The sequence below is a fragment of the Synchiropus splendidus genome, chromosome 2 (assembly GCF_027744825.2).
Source record: "Synchiropus splendidus isolate RoL2022-P1 chromosome 2, RoL_Sspl_1.0, whole genome shotgun sequence".
NCBI classification, from domain to species: domain Eukaryota; kingdom Metazoa; phylum Chordata; class Actinopteri; order Syngnathiformes; family Callionymidae; genus Synchiropus; species Synchiropus splendidus.
Window position 1 is genome coordinate 38232755 of NC_071335.1, and position 27854 is coordinate 38260608.

At 44.4% G+C, this 27854-nt stretch overlaps 2 protein-coding genes across 5 annotated transcripts; one reads left to right on the forward strand and one right to left on the reverse strand.

The window, feature by feature from the left end:
- Positions 1-3121: 3121 nt before the first annotated feature.
- On the forward strand, positions 3122-13805 carry LOC128754600 (RAS protein activator like-3-like). 3 transcript variants are annotated; one of them, XM_053857325.1, is made up of 19 exons: positions 3122-3779; positions 5184-5314; positions 5412-5481; positions 7441-7508; positions 7593-7675; positions 8417-8546; positions 8610-8708; positions 8786-9448; positions 9516-9660; positions 9733-9877; positions 9952-10188; positions 10258-10459; positions 10664-10755; positions 10821-10931; positions 12105-12285; positions 12364-12471; positions 12536-12726; positions 13408-13492; positions 13565-13805. In XM_053857325.1, the coding sequence occupies exons 1-19, from the start codon at positions 3233-3235 to the stop codon at positions 13673-13675; spliced, it is 3399 nt and encodes a 1132-aa protein (XP_053713300.1). In that variant the 5' UTR covers positions 3122-3232; the 3' UTR covers positions 13676-13805. The 3 variants fall into 3 exon arrangements, with proteins under 3 accessions (XP_053713300.1, XP_053713301.1, XP_053713302.1); XM_053857326.1 differs by having other exon boundaries at positions 9062-9448; XM_053857327.1 differs by lacking the exons at positions 3122-3779; positions 5184-5314; positions 5412-5481 and adding an exon at positions 6819-6985.
- A 29-nt stretch (positions 13806-13834) lies between these two features.
- Positions 13835-22880, reverse strand: LOC128754601 (zinc finger CCCH domain-containing protein 6-like). Of its 2 annotated transcripts, XM_053857328.1 has the most exons (10): positions 22601-22880; positions 21783-21852; positions 21029-21133; positions 18571-18669; positions 17656-17766; positions 17367-17482; positions 15717-15825; positions 15513-15643; positions 14231-15441; positions 13835-14171 (listed from the first exon to the last, which is right to left on the reverse strand). In XM_053857328.1, exons 1-10 carry the CDS (start codon positions 22681-22683, stop codon positions 14116-14118), a joined length of 2091 nt encoding a protein of 696 aa, XP_053713303.1. In that variant the 5' UTR covers positions 22684-22880; the 3' UTR covers positions 13835-14115. The 2 variants fall into 2 exon arrangements, with proteins under 2 accessions (XP_053713303.1, XP_053713304.1); XM_053857329.1 differs by lacking the exons at positions 21029-21133; positions 21783-21852; positions 22601-22880 and adding an exon at positions 19628-21018.
- Between the last annotated feature and the right edge of the window lie 4974 nt (positions 22881-27854).

Here is a 27854-nt window from a genome sequence, read left to right on the forward strand (position 1 = left end):
AGTGGCTTTTAGAATAACTACCCATTAATATCACGACATCCCTTTCTCCCCAATAAATAACAAAACTCGTTACAGACGCATTTTTTCTATACATTTAACCACTAAGAAACTCAAACGTCTTCACTTCTCGATTAGTTTTATAGTTGTCATGCTTCATTTTAGTTTGTCTGCACTCTTCCCCTTTTCTCTGTGCTTCTCCTGAGTGTGATCTGCGCTTGGCACACACCTGGATCAGAGTCTGCAATCCAGACCTCCTCCGTGTGCCAGATCCATCCATCAGGTGCCTGTGACATGTGGGTTGGTCTGCAATTTACTCAAGCAGGAATCCATCTTGCCACATCCTGACACTGTCACCATCTAACAGCTGCAGCCGTCTTGATCCTGAGTCAAAGTAAACCTATTTCCTTTGCTTTCCAAGATCTGCCTCACTGTTTACGGTTGGCGTGTTCAATACTTGGGAGACGGTATAAGACAGATGTGTTTTGCTTCTCTGTGCCATCGTGAGATGATCTGGTGATGAGTCAATCTCCTCTCCTGCAGAGCTATGGATCTTGACTGTCTGACTTTCCTCAGCTTGTTTTCACTGACTGGGACATGTCTTTCTGCCATTCCATTTGACTGTTTGTGTTGAGGGCTGTAGTTTTGTGACCAAAGTCCAACTCTTTTTCTTCATAAACTGACGGATTTCTTTATGAATAAAAAGTTTTTATGTTCACTTTTCGCCACAGCTTTATTCCTGAAAACATATTTACAATGGAACTTGTACAAGCCAGTCCAAATGAGTTTGGTATGAAATGAGAAACAGATGGAGCAGGAAAAAGATCTGCATCTCCATGCTGTATGTTCGCACTTTGCAAACTAGGACTTGACAAATGTGGCTTTATTCTCTTCATGATATGGTCTCATTTGGAGATATCGCTCTCCCAGTTGGATTTCTCTCTCTCTCTCTTCTCTTTCTCTCTGTCAGTCAATATCCTGAGCATTTCCAGTATTCATGAAGAGCTCTCATTAAAATGGGAAATGTTCCATCAGGATCATTTAGACATATTATGATGTAATCAGTGATGCGTTTCCTTATTTCAGTGCTGTCAAGTTTCTGTCTGTTCATGTGATTAAGGTGTTCAAGATAGAATGAGAATAAAGCGGTGCTCAGACAGTTCCCCTGCTGTGGGGTTCATCTGTCTGATGTGATAGATTTAGAAATTGTCTCTCAAATGTGATCTAATGTTCAGTAAAGGAAACTCCAGCCACTCAGCATGAAAGTTCAGGGTTCGAATCCAGCTCTGGACCTTTCTGGGTGGAATTTGCATGTTCACCCAGTGTCTGCGTGTGGTTTCTCCGGGTACTCCACCCTAAGACATGCTTACTGCTTCTATGTGTCTATGTTGTCTCTTACCCTCAGGATACAGCAATATTTCTTCACCTACTAATATCTTTACTTATATATTTATTGTGATTTTTGTGATACACCTTGTGTTTCAAATGTATTGACTCGAGGTATAAAAAAATTGCTGTGGAAAAGATTTGTTTTCAGTCATGGTCAGAAGATGGTATTCAGCCAGAAGATATAGATGGTATATTACTTTTTTCATAGGAAGAACATGAAAAATGCCAGGTGCCAGTGCCAGGAATTTCAGGTGCAAATTTCATGTGCAAGAAATGAAGTAAGTCCTCACAATCACCTCATCATCATCAGGTAGACAATATTCATTCAGTTGTCATTCCATGTCATTAAAAAAGTTGGGCATTGTCTGTAATTTATTGGGTTGTTCTAATATCAACGTTGCGCGATAAGTAAAGGCAATCGATCAACACACTTGATGTTAACTGTTCAGAGTGCAACGACCTTAAACTGACAGCAGATGCCAGTAGCACCATCGTGTTCCCTCTTACCACAGTGCACGAGCAGTGTCAGGGCACTAGGGCAGGGTCACACTCGGGGAATTGCATCATTCACCGACCGTTTTCTCGTGTTGCTCCTTCACCTGCTATGAGGAGTGGATCAGTGTCTGAGAGTGGCACAGCGAGTTTGGACATGAGGAGGAACAACATTTATATCTGGTCAAATTCAGTCACAATGCAGGGTTGAGTTCTGTTGTTGGGTATGTGCAGGAAAAAGAAAGAACAGCCCCTCTTGATTTGAAGTGTTGTGACTTCAGAAATAGTTTTTAGACCGTATATTTTTTCATGTATCTATGTCGTACGACAATAATATTTGCATGTCATTTCAAGATTAATCACGTGATTCTATCGTTTTCAATTCCAACCAAAACAATATTTCATGAAAAAATATTTTACCCTGTCCTCATATCCCAACACCGCTGCACCATCTACTGAGGCAAAGGGACACTTGTAGTAGTCTGATGCACTGAACCATTACTGTGCTAGCTGTTTCAAAATAGAAGCCTGTAAATGGGGACAGGGGCAGTAGTGTGGGTCCTCATCCTGCGGGCAGAATGCGGCCTGCAGGTCTTTGATTTGAGGCGCTTGGTCCAGTGGTTTTTATTTATTAAATCACGGGAACCCCAAGTGTGAGGTTAGGAACCTCGGTCAGGTTACAGTATAATCTTCAGAATATTCTTGATGGGGCTTTCAAAACAACTGACAAAGCATTATGATGAGAATGTTTATCTCGAGTCTCATCGGCGGTGTGTTTTTGTAGTCATGCAGAGAAACTTGCAGGTGTGTTACAGCAGACAGGAAGTGGTTTGCAGGCATATCACGTCAGGAAGTGATGGCTTGCAACTACAGGAAACTAGTTTCAACAGTCGACACCCAGAACAGTGTCAGACAAAGAGATCACTCAAAATCACTCCTTATGTTTTAAAGTCAATCAAAAATGATTCAGAAGGGAGGGATTCAGAATTTATAGAGAGATATGAACACATAAACTCCATCTGCCAACAAAAAACTATGAAAAATAAACAAAACTGCTTTCTGAAAGATATGCCAAAGCAATCGTAAAGATTTGAAAAAAAAAAAAAAAAATGTAAGTGGATGCAGTCAGCCTGAAAAGAGTTGCTGTGGAGGCAGATGTGACCGCAGTTGCCAAAGAAGACAGACACAAGGCAGGAAATAAAGCAGAGGTTTAACCGCCGAGAACTCAGAAGTACATCAGCACAGTGAGCCAGTCGTGTCGTGGAGAGAGAGAGTAGCGTCTTTTTTTATCCTTCAAAGTTCCTGAAAATCGATTTATTCAAGAACCTTTGCGAAGCATAGGACTTGGCCAAGCATGGGAAAGGAGGAAAAAGAAGACACTAAAGCTGAGCAACCACAAAAAGAGCAAGGATCACCAACTGAAGAGCATCTTCAAGATCAAGAGCCCACAGATCCACTCAACACATACCAGTGGCACACGGACTCAAAGGGAGCACTGGATGACGCCAAGGAGGATACAGGAGCCTCTTCAACCTCTACGTTGGAACGAATTCAGAAAGCCTCTGCCACCAAATGGAACAAGATGCAAAGCTGGCGCAAGGCCTTGAGCGAGGAGCATTACAAGTCAGAGAAAGGTACTGGTGGGGCACGGAAAAACCCCTTCAGAAGGGCCCTGTCGGAGCCCCCGGGGTCCCTATTTGCCAGCCTGTCTTCCTCCCGCGGGTTTTCCAGCTCCAATCAAGCGACAGCCTTCTCAGAAGCAGCAGATGGTGCTGGAGTCGGCCCCAGTGAGACTTCTCAGAGCCGGAGTGGAGGGGCACTGTTCAGGAGGTGCCTGAGGACGGTGTCCCAGAAGCTGAGGAAGCCCAGGCTGCAGAGTCGAAGCAGCGCCGTATCACCAGGTGAGGTGCTGGCAGTCATGGAAGCATTTTTATGATGCCTGCAGTAGGATGACCTATAATCACTCACAAAGCCAGGAAAAGCTAAATATCAAATAGCTTTTAAATATTGGTATTCATATTTCAAACTAGTTGGAAAGTACTTCCCCTGGAACTATTCAGTTCAACTAAAGTCATTCACTTTTTTTAAGTGGAGCCCATCGTCTATTGCTTTTTTTGCATCAAAACAACCAATTTTTACAGATCTGTGCCTCTGCTTATTATTAAAAATGTTGTTACTCTTAGACAGGATGTAGTGGCAAATGAAGACAATGATCTTTGAGCTCATGGAAACATCAATAGACATGTTTGTTACCACAGCAGGCCACCTCAATGCTCACATACCTCTAACAGTGGGGTTGAATACGATATATTGCTTAATATGTGAAGGTATATTTTAAGGAAAAGGGGAAGTTTGTTCTTGCATGCTTCTGAGCGGCAGCGTGACCAACTGAATTGCTTGACTCAACATTCAACTTGTGGATGGCAGTCGGTGCAACCTTCCAGTGTCTGTCTTCATCGCTGTCTCACTGCTGCTGATTTGATATATATTTGATATGAGAGTCACTTCTTTGATGACTCAAATTTCTTCCCAAGGGTTAGATGCAAATAGGTCAGCGCACCAAAGGTTCAGAAAAACTTCGACCCTGGAAAAACAAAACAAAACACAGGTGTGCCAAAACTTTTTTTCTTCATGTCACACAAATACAAGACATGTCATTAAAACAAAAAATATATATAATCCAAAGATTAGAATTAAGTAGAAATAAAAAAAAAAAAAAATAATAATCTTGGTGGGAAAGATATTGGCAAATGTAGGTATCTAGTTTTGTCCGAGGCAGGCTGGACTCTCTTTGGGAGATGAGGGTGAGCATGACCGTCTAGGACACGTGTCTCAAACACCACTGACAGGAGGGCCAGCAGAGGGGAATTCTTGGCAAGGCTGAGCCACAGACCAGGCGAGGAATCCATGCACTGGTGATGTTACGATGACCTGGGAGAGAGAAGAGATGGAGCGGGCTTCTGAGTCTGGGCCTTTTTACTTGGACTGCGCCTCCCACAACCCACGAAATTGTAGCGGGTGTGCAGATCAACATAGTAGTGTTAACATTATTTCTGTTATTCTGATGAACAGAAGCTGTAAAGGATTTCCCAGCATGGGTAACTTGTAAGTAAAAAAAATAAATAAAAACAAGGAAGAGGAAGATTTTGATATATGCAGCACAGTGAGCGAAAATGCAGAAGATGCAGATGATCAAACAGATGTTATCAGGAGGAAGCAGAGGAAGATGAGCGGTCAGTCATTACTGCTAAGACTTTGACTCTGCTCACTGTGACTCACCTTCCTGACTTGTCTCCCTGGCCCAGATCATGGTGAGGGCCCAGTGCTCAGTGAACTGCCCAGGCTGGAGTGGGCTCCGGCTCAGGAGGTGCCTCTGTGGAACATAAGCACCTGTGTCCTGGATGAAGGACAAATCATCATCTCACCTGATGAAGAGGTGACAACATGTACACCACATGCACCTGTTTTACTGAACACACTTCCTAACGGGATAAAGCACGGCTCGACTCACATTTGCTTATATGTGTTTTCAGCCCATGATGTGGACCAGAAACCGACTCAACAGCTTGTCCACCGTCAGCATGCAGAATCTGGAAGACATTGGTAGGTTAGGTAACACTGTCACACTGGGTTTTATTTGGGCTGGGTCAGAGAGCTTGAGTCAGGCTCTGCACACAGTGTGCGCATTAGTTGGGGACTCACAGTGAGGCTCAGCTTGAACTGGTGAAAACAAGTTATGTTCGAGACGAGGAGCGGGACCCAAGTGCAGTAATGGAAGAATTAAAGGAGGCAGACAGTGGGTCAAATACAATAGTTCCATTTCGCAGAATACAAAAACTCAAAAGGCGTCACCGAACTGGGAGAAGTAAACAGAAAACCACATCCAAAGCGTCACTGAACCTGAATGAGTCCACAACAGAATAAGTCGAACAAAAAGTGCCACGGATCCAGGAGGAATGAATGCAAGCAGAGTCTGTAAAAAGAGAGAACAAACACAATGAACATGAAAACACAAAAAATATCGAGGACGTCAAAACAAAAGCACAAAGCCACGTGGCGCAAATAGAACAAGGACAAAACACAAAACTCAGAGCACCAGGGAAAAGGTGAGCGAAAGATAATTCAACAACGGAAAACAGATAGAGAGCAAGCGAACGGTGCAAATTACCAGAGGGACAGATGGAGTCTACCTGGCACACGTTGCTGGAGTCCAAGTGATTTGGGCAAGATTGTCTCCAGACGTGTGCCACAAAACAGGAAGGAAGGAGGGAGAAACAAAACAGGAGTCAGGGGAACAAAATTAAAGTTGATCATGACATCAGTAGTCTGTTTGATAATTATTTCTACTTTTAACATGACTGGCTCGTGGGAACCATAAATGCTCAGCAACAAGAACTAAATTGATACATCTATGAGTTATAGCTACAGCCTTGTGAAGGAGGTAAGAGAAGAGAGGAACAAGAAGTCCCATCTGGAATTGGAGGCGTGTTGACCCAGAAGACAGTAGGAGAACATCTAAGTTCAGTTGTAGACAGTAGTGAAGGCTTTTCCATGGAAAAACAGACAAAAATGACCATGACAACTAAGTTACACATGCCTTCAATGCCATCTCCAAAATGTCAATCATCCACAGTTTCAAAAACAGGAGGAAACAGTTTCATTAAACTGGCTTCAGTGCTACATAAGCAAGATGAATGATGAAAATGAAAGTTGGAAAAATGGTCCTCACCTCCTAACTGAACCGCCCACTGGAGTCTTTTAAAGTACATAACTATTCATAGTGTTACACTTGTTGGATGAGTTGTTTAAAGCAAAATTCATCAGTGGCCAACACATTTGAGCAGTGGTCACAAAGTAGTGCGCACAGCAGCAGAGGAAATCGCTTTGTATATGCCTGTGAGTAGAGTTGCTTCCTCTACCGGGTAAGATGCAATCAGAGATGGACACTCTGATCCACTGACAGAGAGCAAAGTGTCTCGACTCTGTTCACGTCTTCAGCGGAGGCTGTGTGATGTTGGGCTGTTGACTTGGATTCCGAACCAAAGTCTGAAGACTTCTGTCTACATGATGGGATTTAGACGCTGGATTGTTTGTGGCGGAGCTTTTGGTGAGCAAGTGTGGAGCGGCAGTAATGAATAGCTTGGTTCCCTGATGGTTTTATATCATGAAAGCTGCGTAGCCTGGAAACATCGCCTTCTTACATCAAGGTTGAAATAATGGGTAATAATTTAATAACATCATCATAATGTGTTTTTATTTTGAAGGTAAGTTTGCAATATTCTGAGTAACACCAGGGCATTCAAAGCATGCTTATTAGTCGAGACTGGGTATTACGCTTGCTGCTTATACATACTTATATATACAAGCACACTATACTTATCAGAAATATTGACATTGCCTTTCTGAATACAACTATTTGCACCCCCGTTATAAACAGAAAGGTGCCTTGTATTATCATTTTTGATAAAGTTATTCACGCAGGAACAATGCATGTGCTATGAACAAATATTCATTTTAGTTGGATTGGCAAGAACAATTTCATCTCTATTACTGCACTTCCAGAATGCAGTCCTGACCATGTGACCCTGCCAGGCGGCCCTCGACCCAAGAGTCAAGATGGCGGTGTGAGGGTAAGATTATCATCTGCTATGCATTTCCTGTTGATGACATACATAACTGCACCCTCACACTGGGCCTGCTTCTCACTCCCTCAGGCTCTTATCAAGCGACGTCTGGAGAACAAAGCCAAGAAGAACAGCAACACTCAACTGAACCATGTGGGACTAAACAAATTCAGGTTTGGAACTACAGACACTTTTGAAGTTCAATGAAATGTCTTGTGAATATATATATATATATATATATATATATATATATATATATATATATATATATATATATATATATATATATATATATATATATATATATATATATATATATATATATATATATATATATATATATATATATAGTATTATTATATTATTATTATTAGGGGTGGGATTTGATAAAAAAAAATAATCTAGTTAATTGGAGAATTTGTGATTCATTAATCTCAATTCATTGCAGTTTAATGGTATAAGAATACATGAGACAAAAAGCCACGTTTTTCAATTTCAATGAATTTGGTATATTACTGAATCCATCCACACATTTAAACAACCAAATATTGTTTATTTTGCATCAGTTTGACAATAGCAGAATAAATCACGATCGTGGCTGTATTCAAGTTTTTATATCACCTTATTTAAACTAAAGCTCTTTTAATGTCTTGAAAATATTTGTATAACAATTTCAGTTTTATAAGTATTTTAAATACATTCAGCGTAGTGGAAACCCTGGCCATTGTGTAGTGAAAATCATCCCTGAACAAAAGCAAACAGATTGTTTTTGTTTGCTTTTTGTTCAGGGATTCCTCCATGTTTGTTGTTGTTGTTATCATCCTAGCTGCTTTTCTTTTAACTAAATGGTTAAATAGTGTCTTTATTTGTGCGTGTTGTTCTGCTGTGTCTCATTCACCTGCTTGCTTCTGAAGGCACTATGGCTCCAGGGAGTCTGTGTCGATTCCTGTTAGCTCCATGGGAAGTCTGGATCTAAGTGCAGACACCAGCACCATCATCAGGCCCGTCCACAGCTCCATTCTGGGGGAGAAGTACTGCTTTGAGGTAATCATTGCTGGGATGGAAAATTCAGGTTTGGATTGCCATCGTTCTTGATGATGTTTGCAGGTAATAAATTCAGAGAACACACACTGCTTTGGCTGCTCCTCAGCGGCAGAACGCGACCGATGGATTGAGGATCTGAGAAGAGCTGTGCAACCTAACAAGGTACAGGCTCAGGTTGTCGCTGAGTTTATATCAGGCTACGTTGTGCGGCTCTTGTCATCATGAATCTTTAATCACAGGATAATGTTGAACGCACAGAAAACTCTCTTTGTCTGTGGGTCAATGAAGCCAAGGATCTGCCACCCAAGCGGCGCTATTATTGGGAAGTGCACCTGGACGGGACTCTGTTTGCTCGCACAAGCACTCGTGCGGTTGGCAAAGCTGCAAACCGTTCCAGTCTGGTCGGGGAGACGTCCACCGGGTCATCGGGGGCTTCTGGTGGAAATGTGGCTGGTGGATGCCAACTCTTCTGGGGAGAGTTTTTTGAGCTGGACAACCTTCCATGCATCTCCCAGGTCATCCTGCACCTATTCCGGGAAGAGGACCCCAAGAAAAAACGTCACTCCAAAGAAGAGTTCAACCTCCATCCTCTCGGCAGTGTTGCCATCAGTCTGGCTGACATCAGGGGAAGGTCCTATCAGGAGAAGTGGTACCCCATAGTTCCATTCAAACCCTCGGTCGGCAGCAAAGACCTTCTCGGGTCGCAGGCCTCACTTCGAATCAAAGCTCGCTTCCAGAATCTCAAGGTTTTGCCCATGGAGAAGTACAAGGAGTTTGCAGAGTACGTTACGGTTGATTACGTTGACATGTGCACGAGTTTGGAGCCTCTTCTGAATGTGAAGGAAAAGGAGGAGCTTGCTGGTGCATTGGTCCATGTCCTACAGAGTATTGGCAAAGCTAAGGTATGGAAACAATCCTGCTTGTAAACATCTCAAGCGTGCAGTAACTCCTAATTTATCCACGCTGAAGGCGTTCCTCATCGATTTGGGCAACGCCGAGGTTCAGCGTCAGGGACAGAAGGAGGCGCTAATCTTTAGAGAAAACACCCTCGCCACTAAAGCCATAGATGAGTATATGAAACTAGTGGGACAGAAATACCTGATCAACACACTCGGTAGGTGGTGCAATATTCCGACTTCCTCCAGGGCATACCATGGTTTTCTAACTCCTCACTGTGACACTGCAGGGGACTTCATCGCCCGCCTTTATGCTACAGTGGAGAGCTCTGAAGTGGACCCACGTAAATGTTCGCCCTCCGAACTGCCAAACAATCAGAGACACCTGAGGGACTCCTGTGATGAGGTGGTACGGAAAATAACAGACATCCACAGGTGGGCAGTCAGAGCCTGAATTATTTTCCTGATGGCGTGAAAAATACAAAGTTTGTGCTTCTCCGTTCCTCCAGCCCATTCCCAGAGGAGCTGCACAAGATCTTCTCCAGCTGGGTGGAGCTGTGTGAGGACCTGGGCCGACCGCAGATAGGCCAGCATCTCATCTCTGCTTCCCTTTTCCTTCGCTTCCTGTGCCCTGCTATCCTCAGCCCGTCGCTGTTCGGTCTGACACAAGCGTACCCAGAACCTAACACTCTGCGTGCCCTCACATTGACGGCCAAAGTCATCCAGAACCTGGCTAACTTCACACTGTGAGTGGATCAATGTTGTGTTAAAATGTGAACAAAGGACATCACTTTACCACTGAGATGCTTGCTCAGGTTTGGGGAGAAGGAGGAGTACATGCTGTTCATGAATGATTTCCTGGAGCAGCACTGGGAAGGAATGAGAGGATTCCTACGAACTGTTTCCAGCCAAGACACGGAGATACCAACAACATCTTTTGATGGGTATGTGGACCTGCCGCTGCGGCTAGCTGTCCTGCATGGCCTGCTGGTGGACATCATCAACCAGAAAAAACAGGTAGGATGGAACATGTCTTCCTAATTTCATTTGATAGTTTTGGGAAAAAGACACAAGCCCCCTGGCAATTGTGTGCGTGTCACATAAACACAGTCAGTTCCGCAACCAGGACAAATGAGGAACTGTATTGGGCAGACAAACACAGGATACTGGCTCATGAATGTTTTACCATGAAATCTTTCAAATAAAGCGGGTCCTCCTCAGGAGACCATCGACCAGCTGCACCCCCTGCCTCTCATTCTCAATCAGATCACCGAGTCTCTTGGCCCAGAGGCGACTCGGATTCCAGTCAGCAGGTATCACACAGTTTAACAGCATCCTGTGGTTCCACTTCGATGGGTGAACTTGCTTCTTCCTCCAGTCTGATGGGTCAGGCCAAGCCTGTGTACGTTCCTCCGAAAGACTTGAGCAAATACAGCCCTCACCACTCTTCCACACAGCAGCTGCCACTGGATTCCAAAGTCCGAGAAGGGTAGGTGCTCTACAGACAGGTTCATCACCAGAGTCTCTATCCACACATTTACATAGGAGCTGGGCCTTTTCATGTGTTTCATTCACTAAGACACGAGTAAGAAAATCAAAGAAAAGTTGAATTAGAGGTTGCTTAGCTGTGAGTTCCAATAGCAATGTGGAGATGTGATGGTTTCTTTCTTTGTTCAGCTTTGAACATATTCTGTTATTGGTTGACTTTGATAAGTTCAAGTGTCAGAATTGACGCATTGAAACTGTCAAGAATATAATTTTCTTAGTTTATCCAGTAAATGATAAATAAAAAAAATGGTATAATGCAGTCACACGTTTTGAAATGCAAAATGCAAAACATAGTTTTGTTTGTTTTTTTTCCACCACAGTATATATTTTGCTGCCGTAATATTCTCTTCAACATGACATGGCACGGTCCTTGTGGGAGAAACTTTCAAGTCAAATTTCCAAGGGGCAGCGTTATATAATGACACTTACTCACTACGCAACTACGCAATCCATCCAGTTCCAGACCGAGAAAAAGATCTCTCCATTTAAACCTTACATTATTAATCGGTCAAAAATAATTTCTACCTATTGCCACTTTAAAGTCTGCTTTCAAGAACTAAACATAATTCACTGCCTGGGAATCAGACCCTAGATCAGTATGGGTCTGACCTCAAAAGTGTGTACATCTTATGTACAAAATGATGGTCAAAAAGTGATCCAGATCACTCTCGCACATTTTCATCTCAATGCTTTCAACAACAACAACCTTAGCAGAAGTCATAGATTTTCTTTCAATTTATTTTGAGAAACAAGAAGCCAAAAAGACAAATGGAAGAGAGAGTAGAAATACGAGTCATTAAACAAAGATCTAGTCACTGTAAAACTTAAAACTAATGGTGAATAATAAATGAGTACAGTTTAGTTTACAGTTGAGTCTGACCTCATGGGGCCACATTTACGTGGTCAAAAGGTCTGTGTGTGGCCCCCGACCACCCATTGCTCAAGTGGGAGCCATTATTATTATTAATATATTATTAGTATATATTATTACTGCATTTAACAAGTAGACAGTGCAGGTCAGGAGAACGTCTAGATCGAACGAGCTCATGTGTGGCAGTAGGATAGTGTAGCCAAGTTTAGCTACAAGGTTCATTTTTTCTGCAATGTCTCGAAGGGACGGAAGAACCAGGAGCTCACGGATGAGGAAGCCTGTCACGAGAACTCAGAGTGCCCCACACAGACCACCTGGGCACACCAAACGCCTGAAGAGGCAGACTAGTTCTGAAAATCTGCCCACAGGAGATGAGGAAGCAGAGGTCCAGTCAAACTCCCTCCTGATCTCACCACCGAAGCCTGTGAGTACTGAGCATGTGAAGGCCAACTCTGCAGACATTCAAAATACAGTGGTGAGAGTAACTCCATGATTCAAACAGACCGACAGCATCAGACGTCCGCCTGCTCCGGTGCCCTGGATCAAAGACTGTCACAACAGAGAGTCCAGCGAGAACACACCCGTGCAGGAGATGAGCCTCCTGGAGAAGGTTCCCATCCAGTTCCTCTGACAATCGCCTCACGGGCAAATGACCAAACATCATTCCCTTTCAGCACGAGCAAGAGCTGTCTGAGCTCCGTCTGGGGGTGGAACAGGTGACTGAGCGAGAGCTGGACATGGCCAAGCGACTGGAGGACTTCATCATCATGAGTCAAGACCAGAACACCATGCTGCAGGCTGAGGTGGCCGAGCTGAAGAGTCTGCTGTCTGTGAGGGAAGAGCAGCTCGCTAGCGCCACTTTCAGGTAACATGTTGGGAGTCAAGGGAGTAGTAACGCAGTGTTGTTGGGCATCACAAAAATCCTGTGACCTCACATATCGACACAGATTCTGGGTAGCAGAAATATATATATATATATATATATATATATATATATATATATATAAACTTTGAGGAGCTCAGTCCACCTCCAAACGTCACAGCAAAAACTGATTATTAAGAATGCAAATCAGTCTTCCACTTTCTTAACAGGACAGTTCATATTGATGAAATAAGCAAGGGTTTATATGAATTAGAGCCCAACAACCGTTTTTCTTAAAAACTTCAATAAAACCTTTTTGCAAAAAATGAAACAGGCAGCAAAACGCACCAGTGGGTGGATATAGGTAACCATTATTTTACCTAACGATGTGTCAGACAAATCATCACGCAGGTCAGACTGAATCTAGAAATGTATCACTGTGACTTGGTTTTCTAGTCCTTTTTCTTATGAAGTCGCTCTCTACTGACATCTGGTGGAATTTGATGTTGACTACGCCAATCGTTTTAACTGCAGCGACTCCAGATTTGACAAACTGAAACTGAGCAATAAAAGTAGACAGGTGTCGTTTCCTTAGCATATATCACACAAACATTAGATGTGCATCAAATAAACCGATCTGGATGATGTGATTTCTCACGTGGCTTTCCAACTTCCACACTGCAGACTCGGGGTGATAGAAGAGGAGAGAGAGGACGACGAGAGGAAGATGAACGTGGCTCTAGCTGCAGCAGAGCGAATGAATGTTCTGGTAAGCGTCAGTAGCTACGACCTCCTTGGCTTCTCACCGGTAGGTAGATGACCCGAGTGCTTGTCCCTCCAGGAGGAGCAGTGTGCAGGTCTGCTGAGTGACCTTCACATGCTGAAAGAGGCCTACAGCAACAGACACAAACATGCAGAGCATCCCGAGACAGCTCAGATGAACAGCAGCTAGACTGTGAGCCGAGATTCTGGCTGCAGCAGAAACCTAACTTCTGCATCTTCAGAGCGAATCCAAAGTGAATGTAATTTCTCTTGATGACAGAAATGTACTCAATCTGCACAGCACTGATCTTTTAAAGAAATAAATCCCAACACAAGTAAAAAAGGGTGATTGTTTTATTGTCAGCAGAAGAAGCACAAGATTCTTTGGTTTGCTGACCAACAAGTGAAAACAAGAGATGTATGACGTAACATTCAACATTTTTCAAAATGGCAAATTAGAAAATCCAAATAATAATTTAGGCAGAAGTACATGAGTTTCTTTCACCAGGGGCCTCTGCAGGAACTGTAGTTCACAACACATTTTGCCCTCTGATGATCAAACACCAGGTGTTAGTCTCCGGTCTGGTCCCTCCAACAGAGCACCACAGCAGGTGAAGTGCAGGGTCGCACCTACTGGAGTGCAGATGACGGACTGAGGCTCAGGAAGAGAGATTTCAGTTGAGAACCTAAACGATCATGAGGTTTTAGCACTTTAACAGGTGTTTTTAATCATTTTTGTACTTACACGTGTTGGACTGCAGCTGCTGGTGGGACCTCCCTTCAGTATCCAGCTGTGTGGAGAGTTGTTGCTTCGCTGCACATGTTTCCATTGCTTCTCCACTGTGAGTTCCTGCTGCTTGCTGAGTTGCTTTGGCTCTGGATGATTGTAAGTGCAGGGAATTGGGGGAGGCTGTTGGCAAATGTCCCATAGGAGCAGAAGTCTTAAAGAGGGCACATAAGGTACCAGCCACAACTTCTCCTCCATCTCCACCATCTGCAGGTTCGGGGGTGTTTGAGGAGGCACCGGGGAGGGCGGCTGAAAACAGACTTTTGAATTGAAACTCGCCACACCTGCCAGTCATTCCTGCACCTTCTCTTTTCCTCTTTGCTGTCTCTGGTTCCTGGGAGTCAGGCTGATGACATGATGTTTCAATTGTTTTTAGATTTCGGACCAGAAAGGTGACACAGTGTTTAAACTGAGCACCTCTCTGAGATGGAGAGGATGGGGAATCCGGGGAAGCTTCTTCGGAGGAGGGCGGCTTGGTGGGAGCAGCCCTTTGTCCAGGTGGGCTGGAAAAAAGGCTTTTGAATCCTCCACACAAGCCCTGTTGTCGATCATCACCAAGGCGTCTCACATTCTCGGGCGATGACTGATGGTTCTGGGGTGGGTAGTTATGACTCGACACATCCCCGACAGTCTTCATTTTGGCTCCAAGTGTAAAGCTTTTATCGTGTTTGGGGGTCAGTGGGGCATCACGTATCTTGCTCTGACTCCTCAACGGTGGTTGAAGACAGCTTGCCTTTGAAGGCTTATCAACTGGGCTTAACTGAGTGTTGGCAGCTGCAGCCGGAGAAGATGCTGGAACACAGACTTTGGCCACAGGGGAAGTGGAAGGTGGGTTCGAAAAGCTACTAAGGGATTTGTATGTTCCTAGCACTGCAGCAACAGAATATGGAGCTTCGCTGAGGTTTGTCACTGTAGGATGTGTGGGTGGAGCGGGGGCAGCTGGGCAGCTCGGTGGAACCTGACTTGCAGAGTATGAAAAGAGGGCGGGGACAGAGTGACGAGGTCCAAGCACAGCTTCAACTGAATAACACACTGGCTCTACAGGCGCTGAAGCTTTTGCCGGTGAGCCACCAGAATGGGGCGCATTGTTGTCTTCCTCTGTGTCCTCAGATGGCTCTTCGGCATGGTCCACCTCAGAGTGAGGTTCCAGGCTGTTGTAGAACTTTGGCCTGACGGGGACAAAACAGACTTTAAAAAAAGCAGTGGCACTGTGAACTACGGACATCAGGAGAGCACGCACATGGCTGGATTCAAAACGTCCAGGGGCTTGTTCTCTTCCTTCTGTTCCACAGAAGGGGACTCCACATCTGTGTGCTGCTTCTGCTCCACTTTCATTAGACGCTCTCTGGCTTCCTGTTCCATCTTCATTGTCTGGAGCAAAAAGACGCATTAAATTTCAAAGACAATTCCATGACTTGGAATTCAGCCGTTGACTGGAACTCACAGCCTCCAACAGTGGCTCGGTCACACTGGTGAGTGGGTCATGGGAGAACTTGCAATTCTCTCCGTTGACACACAAACCCTTCCGATGAAAGAACTTGCAGGGGAACGACTGTGCAAGGGAGTTAAGAAAAAGCAGGTAAATCAGACACTCACAAAGAACACTGGTTGAATATAGACCCAAGAAAAGTGTCGTGCACCACTTTGGACAAGACACACCAGGTAACGTTGCTGTCAAAGACTCATGTCTTTACTTTCAAATGGCTGTGGCACCATCCTACCCAGAAAGCCATCAGGCTGCTGAGACCTGAGGGTAGCGCACATACAACTGTCATTACGGCCTCCAGCATAGCTCTCGACTCAGAAGCACCTGCTGAATTTGGTGCAGCCTTACAGACGATGATTTCAAAAAAATCTTTGGGAATGCAGGAAACAAGACCTTTCTAATGTTGCATGCCTCGATTATGATTATAGATGCTAACCACATTCAATAGATGAGTTCAGTGAGAGGGACGAGGTGGGCAAACACGTTTGAAGTGGGAGCTGTTTGTTTATTCAGCTTGAAAGTGAGTTGGACAGTGATTTGCTAGCAGGAGCGTATTAGAGCACGAGCCTCCCTCAAAAACGCTGAAAAATAAATGTTGCACAACATACTGGCAGAAACACTGAACCATCAGATGGCAGGAGTTTGCAGTCATAAATATGGAAATGAGTGAAGGACGAAATTCATCATCTCAGTTTGCTTGTTCGGGTCATCTCAGGGTTCATGTTCTGAAACAGATCTTAGTCGTGCTTTTGTCTTTCATCCAGTTATGGTTCAGATACATTCAAACTCAATAGGCACCTTACCCCACAAGGACCCTGAGACAGATGGACTCTGTTGTGAAGGAGTCCAATCCTTGAGTGGCTGGTATCCACTAACATGGTGCCCATTACATCGATCGCAATCTACTGGTCAATCGCAAAGACACCATCAGCAGATTGCATGGTGCACACCAGGAATCACGATGCCTGTAGCAGGCGTCACCAAACTCTTCCACAGAGGGCTGCAGTGGGTGCAGGGTTTTGTTCCAGTCAATCCAGAGAACACCTTTTTACCAACGCGGTCTCTGATGACTGTAACCAGCTGATTGTCAGTCTGGTGATGCTTGTTTCTGCTGACACCTCATTGGTTAACAGTGTGTGTTTGAATACCAGTGCCTTCCTGGCCCTATGAGGACCGGTTGGCCCAGCCCTGGTCTGGCATGTGAGATGCCATCACTCTGCCATCACAACAACAGACTCAGTGACACAGACTTGAAATGAACCTGAACAGTTCCCATGGTGCCCTGCTGCCCTGTCAACCAATCACTTTTACAGACATCATGCTGCCAAGGCAGTGTCATATCAGACCAATGAAATTACAGGCCTTTTACACCAAGAGGCTCAATGCTCCCTTAAGGATCCCTGGGCACTTCTCCAGTGTTCCACCTGCTCCGCCCATCTCAGCAGCAGGCTTCGGGAGCATGTGAGATAAAAAAAAAACAAAAAAAACCTGAGGCAGCGTGAGGGACGTGGTCCTACATAAACTGAAATAAGGTTTCAATAGAGCCATGGCTGTCCTACCAGAAGCTGTTTGATCTCAGCAAGAGGGCTGAAAACCACTCAAAGGATATTGTGCATGTAGGGGCAGCTGTCTCCTCGTGAGCAGAAGCCTACCACGTAGAACTTGCACATTTCTTTGATGAGACCATTGTGGACCGGAGCATGCACCATCTGGCAGTCATCGCCCTGTGATGAACAACACAAATGAGCCCAATGCAACATGTATACCTGCATTCCATGAGCATTCTCGCACAGAGGTCTAAAGTTCTACCACTGTAGTGAATTTCTTTTGCACAGTACTAATGACTTTCCTCACATTAAAGCATCACTGTTGGACCTAATAATAAACAAAGACAGACCTTGATGCAGTTGCCCCAAATGAAATGCTTGCATAATATCTGTCCATCCACCACCAGGGCGTTTTGATCCTTAAACTCCTGAGTCATGAACCTTGGTCTCGCCGGCGCACTCTGCAGGTAAAGACAACATTTGGTCACAACCAGACAGCTCTTCAACGTTCCAAACAAGTGTGTTTCATTATAAACCAGCCACATTAAAAATACATACTTCACCTTATTTCATTTGAAGTGAGTGCTTTTTTGTGATCAAATGAGGATTTGCTACACGACAAATAGCTTTGTCTACACATTCAGCGTGGACTTTTGATCAAGAGGTTTCAGTGACTGAATTGGATGTTTACATAGGAACACCAACACATGAGGGACAAAAAATGAACATAATAAATACATAAATAAACAATCTAGTAAATAATTCTATGGTATCATTTTATGTGATTATTATATAACAGCATTTCCTCATTTATGCATGGGTTTTTAGTATACTATTTGCAATATTTCATTTAGGACGAATATAGGCAATTTAATCTAATTTCTGTATTACTGTATGTTTACATTCATCTACATTTCTGTCTCAATTTAGGCTGGGGAAAGGTAAATATGGAAAAAAAGTGGGCGGGCCTTATTCCACTCTGAATGAGGATTGGTTACATGGTCGATGTGATTGGCTCAGGTGCAACCTCCTCAATTTAACTGCCATGTTTCACAGGAGTTCAGGGGCTCCCCACTCGATAAAGGGTTGAACGTAACGGTGCTGGGAACATTTTTTTGTGGAATTGCAGATTATTATTATTGTTATTATTAGATATAACATAGTCTCAGACAGAGAATGAAAAAAGGGCTAAAAATGGGAAAGCAAAATTATTATGTGTAAATTATTATGTGAGCAACTGTGTGTCCTTCACCAGTTTGACTCACAAAGCTGCCGCCTCTTTGGCCTCTTCCCCGGTTCTTCTGCCCTCTTCTGGGTCCATCAGCAGTTTTGGACTGATGATTTTGTTGACCTATATGGGATTTCTTCGGCATTTCATGCGTCAAGAATTGGTGAGGAGAAACATGTCAAGAGAAGAAAAAAGTGGTCATGGTTAAATAATCTCTCAATAACCTTTTTTGAATCGTCACAAAGAACAAGTGTGCAGGCTAATAACACTGACCAACTAGTGGGCAACATCCAGGCAGAGTTTAGTATCTGCTTCAGTTATATTTTCATTGTCATTCACATGGTCAGAATATGTTTCATTTATGTCAGTGTTTGGCAGGATAAGTGGTTATACAAGCTTCAGGTATGTTTCTCATGGTAGTGTTCATATCAGAATGTGCAGCTGTAAACACTTGAACTCACATATAAGAAACTATGTCAATGCTGGATTGAAGTGGTTCTGACATACAGGGGTTGGACAAAATAATGGAAACACCTTAAAGTTAAAAAGCTTTACGGTGTTTCCATTATTTTGTCCAACCCCTGTAGTTGAATCAGGTTCTTTTGCTGATGCACGCAGACGTGTTGCCGTGTTGCATGTGTATGGTTTAGCACAGTGATTCTTAACCACTGGGCCAAGGCCCATGGCTGGGCCACGCTTATTGTTTAACGCCTCTGGGCCGTGGGGGCCACAATAAGCTTGGTTTTAATATATTTGCCATATATGGTGGCAGTAGTGTGCCATTGAAATGACTCTACAGCTGCACATTTGTGGTAGTTAACAATGCAGAAGGTCTTAAAAACAAAAAATGATTTGTTTTCAAGACCTCAGTTTTTACCAACTGTAAAAAAGAAGCGGTTTTTAAAATTGATTAGAAAATTTTATGGCAATACTTTCAAGTACACTTCATTTATATCACATTTACATTAGATTAGACGGCCTATATTAGTCCCACAGCGGGGAGATTTGTTTATTTTGAGAATAAAATATTTTTATTTTATGATATTTAGACATAGTTTTCATGCATTTTATTCAGAATTTCAATCATTACATACCTTTTTTTCAAAATTTCTAGTTTGCATCAAGTTTTTTTTTGTAAATTTGATGAATATGACTTGTGTTCAAAAGAAAACTGAACACAAATGAAATCAAGAGTAATGAAGCAGTTCTATAACTTGAATGGGCCCCAGGCCCATTTGGTCTGGAAAAGGTGGGGCCCGAAATCAAAGCGGTTAAGAACCCCTGGTTTAACAGGCTTGCTCTGCCATCCAGATTTGCTTCAGGCTATTTCCCCCAGACAGGCGTTCCTCTTGCCATACGACGGACATCATAGTGGGTTAAGTTTAGAGGGCAGCTCGGCTATCCTGGACTACACCACAATTGACGTTTGTGGCTGCCCTGCACGCTTTTTGCAAAGCAGTGACTCACATGAAAAGTTTCTTCTGATTTGCGTAGGGCGCAGCATCAGGTCAACAACACATGAGAGTAACGCTGATGATGTAGTTATAGAGACCAATACCAGTGAAGTGACACAATATAGTGATTTTGTCTTTCATACTGGTTAAATAAAAGCAGAAACCACTGTTATGTATGTGATCCATCACTACGGAGAAAATGTTTAATCTACATTTCTTCTGATTTATCACAGACTTGCAATATGTTTATTTTGTGTCTAATCACGCGCAGTGAGAGAGAGAGAGAGAGTGTCTGCAGCGTCGCTCACACCCACAGACCGCTGGAGTGTCTCATATTGACTCTCTGCTCCACTGAATTGAAGAGACCATATGGCGATCAACAAGTTTAGTTTTTAGCCAACTAACCTTAAATGGTGTTGATCATGGATCTGATGAGGATCCAAGTCTGAGGACTGCGACTCTCATTGGGATTGAATGCAGGTTGCGGTGCGAGGGTTGACACATGCACATGTTAAACGTGATTCCATTTATTTAGACAATTCACCGGAAGTACTTTTTGACTAATTTCCTGTGTAAACGATCATCCCAACTACAACGTGACGAAAACCACACTCATTTTTTGTGTTTAAACTTTCATTCTATTTCCGACTGCATGGCTCAAAATTGCCTGGCTGCGTGTCCAGGCTAACTCTTTGCTGATGGTCTGGATGTACAATTCAAAGGTGAAATTAGTCCTAGACAAGTCCTTGTCGAAAAACTACATTTTCCTAAATGACTAGGCTAAGGTCCAAATGCTCATATCAGCCCTTTTGATGAGTGATATCGCTTATCATTATAGCTTTGTGATATAAAGACCTTAGCCAAATGCAGTCTTTTATCCCACCTCTCTTCCACTTAGTTGCATCACCTATATATTCATTCGATTTCGACAAAATGCCCATGTTGCGTCATTTCTTATTTTAAAGTCCTCATCCTCAAATTGAGGTGTAACCTTGTGGGGTCATACAATCCTTATAAGCACGCACACACACTTTTACTTACAAAGTTGTTGTCTCGCCGGCCTCTTCCACGGTTTGTTTGTCCTCTTTTGGGTCCTTCACTGGTCCTGTACTCATAATCCTGTCCATTTCCGTGGTCATTCTTCAGCTGTTTAAGCGAAACATTCAAATTTAACGGGGGGAAAAAATACTGATATCGGAAGTGAACCAAAAAAAAATAAAAAAATCGATCCGATTGAAAATATAATTTAATATATACTACTCTACTTCCTTCAATAGCAATGACTTAAGACTCAACTGGGACATCTTGCTTCAAATGACAGCAGGGTCAACGCAACACCTTGCACCTGATGTGACCAAGATGCTAAATTAGTTACCGCAGATGGCTGATGTGCGTTTAAAGGTCCTCTCATGTTGTTGAAAGTAACTTTTTAAATCTTATTTGTAAATCAGATTGGACCATGATTTTATCAGCACAAGCAACAAAACTTCGATGGGATTCTCATTACAATAACTCAGCCTTACACTCAAAATAAACCCAGGTCACCCCGGTATAATTGTAGTGGTCAATGGCTTAAACATTGTCCCAAACAACAAAAAGCCATGAAGGCGTAGCAGACGTTGGTTTGGACTGAGAAATCCAGCAGCATGTTCAAACTTCTGTCCTTCAAACATTTCCTAGCAAGCACCCGGCAAAATAAACAATGGTTCCCTGACACGTCTAACTGGACATTTTGAGGGTAACAACAAATTCCAGCATAGTGCGGTCATTTTAACCTTCAAGGGCTTTCACTTACCTTTTTAGACAAACTGGATTCAGGTTGAAAGCTCTGTCTGCCACCTCTTCTCTTGCAGCCCCTCGAGTCCCTGCAAGTATAGAGATTCATGAGGAAAACTTACTGACAGAGGTGGTGGGTTATAAACAACTAGCACTGGGCACAACCATGTAGCACCATTCGAGCAAAGAGGGACAAGGCTATTTCAGAAAAGAACAAATTCTAAAAACATCCAGAACACCAGTCCTGTCGGTCATGCTTAATGTTGGTTAAAGAACTTTACACACCAGCTGAGGTCATCTGCATCTTAGGGTGAAAACTGAGCACCACACAAAGATACATGCCATTGTAAAAGACACAAGATATAGCAGATACAACAAGGAAACAAAAGGCACACGCAAAAGGCAATCCCAAATAACACACTAATACTGTGAGCTCAAACCGTTTATTACAGTTAATAATAAGCATCCATGACACCGTCTCAGGTAGTCTTGACTTCTCCATCAGTCAAGCAGTTCAGTGTCCACCTGCTGATGTTTAATATGTTTGTCTCTTGCGACTAAAATCCATGTAGTCTAGATATTATTACACAGAATAGCACAAAGTGCGTTAGAACGGCATGTCAACCTAGACGCAGGAATCGCCAGTACAGAAGTTCAAAGTCAAAAGCAACAAAGGTAGTTAATGTCACTTAAGAAATATGCTTCACAAATAACTGAATAAACCGATACATGTGAAGCTAACCTGGGTTTGTAACAAGTTACTCTTTAATGCACCCGTGGTTGATAATGAAGTGAAACATGGTATTATGTTCGACACTAACTCAAAGTCACCGATACCTGGTCGTGAAGGCAGGTGGTCCTGCTCTTCTGGAACCCTCTTCAGTCGAAGACAATTTGCAAAAAAGATTTGCGAAATCCATATAATATATGTTTCCAAAAACTATCAGACAAAAACGGATCGAAGTAAACAAAATATCTAAAAGAATACAAATTCAAAAGCTCGTTCGTCTCATTCAACACGTTTAAGGCAAGAAAAAACATCAAATTCACAAACATAAAAACTATCAATTCCTCTGTATCGGCGAGACATTCTTCTCAGGCGCCCACGACTTCTTCTGCTGACCAATAAAGCCCATCTTCTTCGCGTTATGTTGAGAATAGTGACGTTTGACAGTTTGGCGTTAGCGCCATCTAGTGATGGGGATGTACAAGACGGCGAACGCTCAAATTTAATATGTGTATGTAAACGAATACTTTCATAATTAAATGTCAGATAAAAGAGGAATCACATTGAAATAATAAATACGTGATCAAAATGACGTTTTACATTGCTTGTTGTGTTGGTCTCATTGGTCTGCTGTGACTTGTGACCCATTTATGAGAAACAAGGGAGAATTTTCATCCAAATTTCAATAATATTGTTGGTTGTTAAATAATCGTGCTCCACAATGACATGAAAGATGAACAATGTGTTTGCCTAGTGTTTATCATTCTTACTAATATATAAGTTATTTCCACAGTTCATGTCATTTAAAAAAAAACAGAATGCATTCACTCGTTCATATACAGGGTGGGATGTAGGAGGTACTGCTAGAGTAGCAGTTTGTATTATGAAATTGAACTGAATTACTATTTGGTGTTTTGGAAGCAGGAGAAATATCATCGGCAGACCTAAAATCAAGTTTTTGGTCTCTCTCACAGTTTATGACCACTGGTGCCAGCGCTTGTCGAGGACATATGACTTAGTGTTTAAAAGAAATGGGAATGGAAGGTAGTTCCGTTGTCCGGTTGTTTCTTCACTTGTAAACCATGATGATATTAAATAAAGTGCATTTATATTGTAGCGACCTTGGTTAACTGTGTCACAAAGGACTGTGGGTAGTGAACTTGTGGTTGAAGGGTTATTTAGGGTTCCAGTAATGTTAAATGTTCAGACCATGACTGAAAGGATGAGTAATGCAAATGACTCGCTCTGTTCACTGGTTCAAGTTGAAATAAATGATTGTCACGCTACTTGAGCTGCCTGCTTCTTAGACTACGCTACATTGGTGTCAGAAGTGGGATCGCCAGTATGACATCCTGGACTGAAGTTGATGAGCTAAACTCGAAGACCGTGGGCTGATTGAGAGAACTTCACCGTCGGGAGGATGCCATAACAGGGGATACCACCATGGAAGCAGAGCGGCCAGTGGAGCATCCCAGGAGCGCCACATCGCCATCTGTAGTGGTCGCCGGTACTACCACCACACAAGCGGAGAGGCTAGTGGAGCATCCCAGAGGATCGAACCCTGTGGTGAATGCCGGTACTACTACCATTGGAGCAGAGGGGCCAGTGGAGTATCCCAGGCAAACCTGGGTGACGCTGAGGACAGCCATTCAACGCCGGTTTGGTCGAGTCATCCATACTGATGACGCCAGGGACCTGCTTGCCAAGCGCAGAATAGGTGTTGGTGAGAGTTTGGGGTCCTTTGCTGCAGATCTACGCACCTACACACGGCGGGTCACCCCACCTTCGATGAGACTGTACAGGAAGAGCGAGCTGTTCAAGCATTCATCAGAGGTCTTCAGCCTGAACGTCTCCAAGAACATCTCCGACTGCATGCTCCCAGCACCTTGACTGCAGCATTGGCAGAGGCTGAGCGAGTGGAACATGTCCTATGCCCTGGAGGACATCACAACAAGGGCGCCTACCGGGTGAGCCAGGCCACCGCGGTGGACAGCGACAAGGAAGCCACTGTGCACCAGGTTTCCTCCGCACGACAGCGCCGCCAGAGAAGACCTGAGGAAGGATGCTACCGATGTTGGGCACCTGGACACATTGGCTGCAACTGCCCTGCTCCATCACCAAGGGGCCAGGCATCGATGGAGCCAATAAACTAGAGCGGGGCAGAGGTGTCGTCCACCAGAACTGTCTCAACCCCCAACACCTATGCACCACGTGTTGGACGTTTGGGTCACCACAATGGAATGTGAACTGGAAGGTACCCCCTGTTGGGCCTTGGTGGATAATGGTTCCACTACTTCTCTGGTACGCCCACAGACCCCGTGTAATTCCACCAGACAGCTTCTGCCAGGATGGAGCACCACCAGCAGTGTATCACAACCGTTACTGGGGACCGTGCTAAGATGTTGGGAACAAGAACATTGGGAGTGGTGCTGGGCAGGCAACAGACTCAACATCAGTTCTGGTTGGCCAGTATCCAGGACCCATGCATCATCGGTCTTGATCTTCTGGACAAATGGGGGGCTGTGGTGGATGTATCCAGATCCACACTTTGTCAGGGCACGGAAATTTTGGTCCTCCACAAGTCCAGTGACTGCGAGATCCCTAGCCAAGCGTCAGTGAAAACGACTTCATTAATGGTGGCAGCAACACCCCCGCACACACTCCAGCTGCAGGCCGTGGAGACCGAGGGAGCCATGATCGAGCTTCTTGAGAGGAGCTGTCAAGATTTGGACCAGGGGCAACAGGACCGGCTTAAGACACTTCTGCAGAACTTCAGAGATGTTTTCGCCGTCAAAGATGAGGACTGTACTCACACCAACCTGGCTTTTCATGACATAGACACAGGGGATGCCCGGCCTATCCGCCGCCACCCATGACGCCTTCCCTTAGCCAAGCGTTTGGCTGCTCAGCAGAAGGTGGAGGAGATGCAGCGAGCTGGAATCATAGAGCCCTCATACAGCCCCTGGGCAGCTCCTGCAGTCCTGGTTCACAAGAAAGATGGAACATGGCGGTTTTGTGTGGACTACAGGTGCCTCAATGATGTCACCCGGAAAGATTCGTATCCGCTGCCAAGAATTGATGATGCCCTGGACTATGTTGCGGGCTCTTCTTGGTTTAGCTCCCTCGACCTTCGCAGCGGTTATTGGCAGGTGGAGTTAACTCTGGCTATGCAATGCCCCTGCAACCTCATGGAGAAAGTTCTGGTCAATATCCCTCGCAACCGCTGTGTAGTGTACCTCGACGATCTTTTGGCTCATGCTCCTGATTTCCAAGGGGCACTCCAAAACTTGCAGGACGTCCTTCAAGCCATCCGTACCAACACCGTGGAGCTTCGAAGTTTCTTGGGACTAGCATCGTATTACCGCAGGTTCATCAAGGACTTCGCCACCATTGCCAGTCCCCTGCATCAGCTGACGCAGAAAGGCCAAGACTTTAAGTGGAGTGACGCCTGTGCTTCATCATTCACCCAGCTGAGATCTGCTTTGACAGAAGCTCCAGTGCTGGCCTTCTGATGCCAGCAACATAGGTGTAGGGGCCGTTCTGTCACAGTAGGGAGATCATGGTGAACACGCCATCGCATACTTCAGCCGCGCCCTCAGCAAGCCAGAAAGAAATTATTGCGTCACACGACGAGAGCTGCTGGCCGTTGTCCTGGGTCTGCGGCATTTGCATTTGCATATTTGTAAGGTCAGAGGTTCATCCTGCGGACTGACCGCGCTTCACTCACCTGGCTGAAGAATTTTAAAGAACCTGAGGGGCAGCCTGCGCGTTGGATGGAGATCCTTCAAGACTATGATTTTGACATTACACATCGGGCGGGAAGACTCCACAACAATGCAGATGCCCTGTCCCGGCGGGAAGGGAAGAAGTGCAGGTTTTGTCAGCGTTTGGAGAATTGTCACTCACAGGATCTCAGGGTGGCTGCATTGCAGGCTACAGAGACATCCAGCGACGATGACTGCGAGACAATCGATCTCCAGCGACTCAGAGGGGAGCAACAGTAAGATCTTGTCCTCTCCAGGGTTCAATCATGGCTGGAGGCTGGTCGACGACCAGAGTGGTCAGAGGTAGCAGCACTTGACCAAGAGACCAAGGCATTAGACTCCCAGTGGGCCAGCATCATAGATCAGGGTGGGCTCATTTACTGTCGCTGGACATCTCCAGGGGGTCAACAGAAGATCCTTCAGCTCCTGATTCCTCGCACCCTGAGAAGTCAGGTGCTTAAGTTGGTTCATGGTGCGACAGGGTCGGGACATTTTGGGGTGGCCAAAACCCTGCACCGGTTGAGAAGGCGGTTTTATTGGCCAGGTTGCCGGCACGACGTAGAGTTGTTTGTTCACCGCTGCGACGCATGCACAGCCAAGAAGGGTCCTACCAAGCAGTCACGTGCCCCTTTGCAGCAGTACCGGGTAGGAGCACCATTTGAGAGTGTGGGAGTTGACATGCTGGGTCCATTCCCCCTGTTGCTCTGTTCACCGACTCCGTGAGATCCAGTAAAGTCTAGTTGTGTGTTATGGAGATGATAAATAGACGTTATGTATTGTAAGTGTAGGTGTAGGTCATGTCGTGTTCTGTATGTTGAAAAGGTAAGATGTCTGAATGTTCTCTGAGTAGTTGTTGTTTGAGTTGTGTCCGGTAACTCTTGTCCAGTTCGTCTGTGGTGTAATCTGTGTCATATCATTCACTGTTGTTAATGGTTTCGTTCTTTGGTTTTGTGAAAACAGATTGTAAATTGTTTGTCCATGCGTTTAAACTTGGACATTGTTTTTTTTATATACTAATTGGAGTCGTGTTCTGTATGTTGAAAGAGTAAAAAGTCCATCCAGAGCTTCTGAACCGTAGCCACTCGTCCTCTTTTCGCTCCACCCTGCACATCAGACCCCAAGAAACACAACGCAGAGTACCGGCGGGTGCAGCGTCGACGAGGCAGCAGACCGGCGTAGAAGTTTGGGTTACATCTTTTGTGCCATGACCCCTTGCTGGTGGATGTCGTGAGACAAACTTTTAAGACTTTTCTCTTCTCAATCTGTTGTCGACATTGAGGAGTAGTGAGATGTGCTAACCTTTGACTACGTAACAGCAAATGGTGCTGTTATACTGATGAAGGGTTAGAAAGTGTTAGTGTTTCAGAAGAAGATACTGCTGTGTGACATTTGCTTGAATTGTTGGTACCACAGTTGTCATATATTATAGCACATAACATTAATTGGGAAACAGAACACTCATATGTAGTGGACATCCCTGGTCAACTTTTCCCAGAAGAAACGGAGGGGATGAGGGAAAACAGCAACACCCAAAGTGCCTGTCCAGAGCCAGTGGCGCGGCTCAGGCCTTATTATCCGCCCCCCCCCACAATTCCTAAAT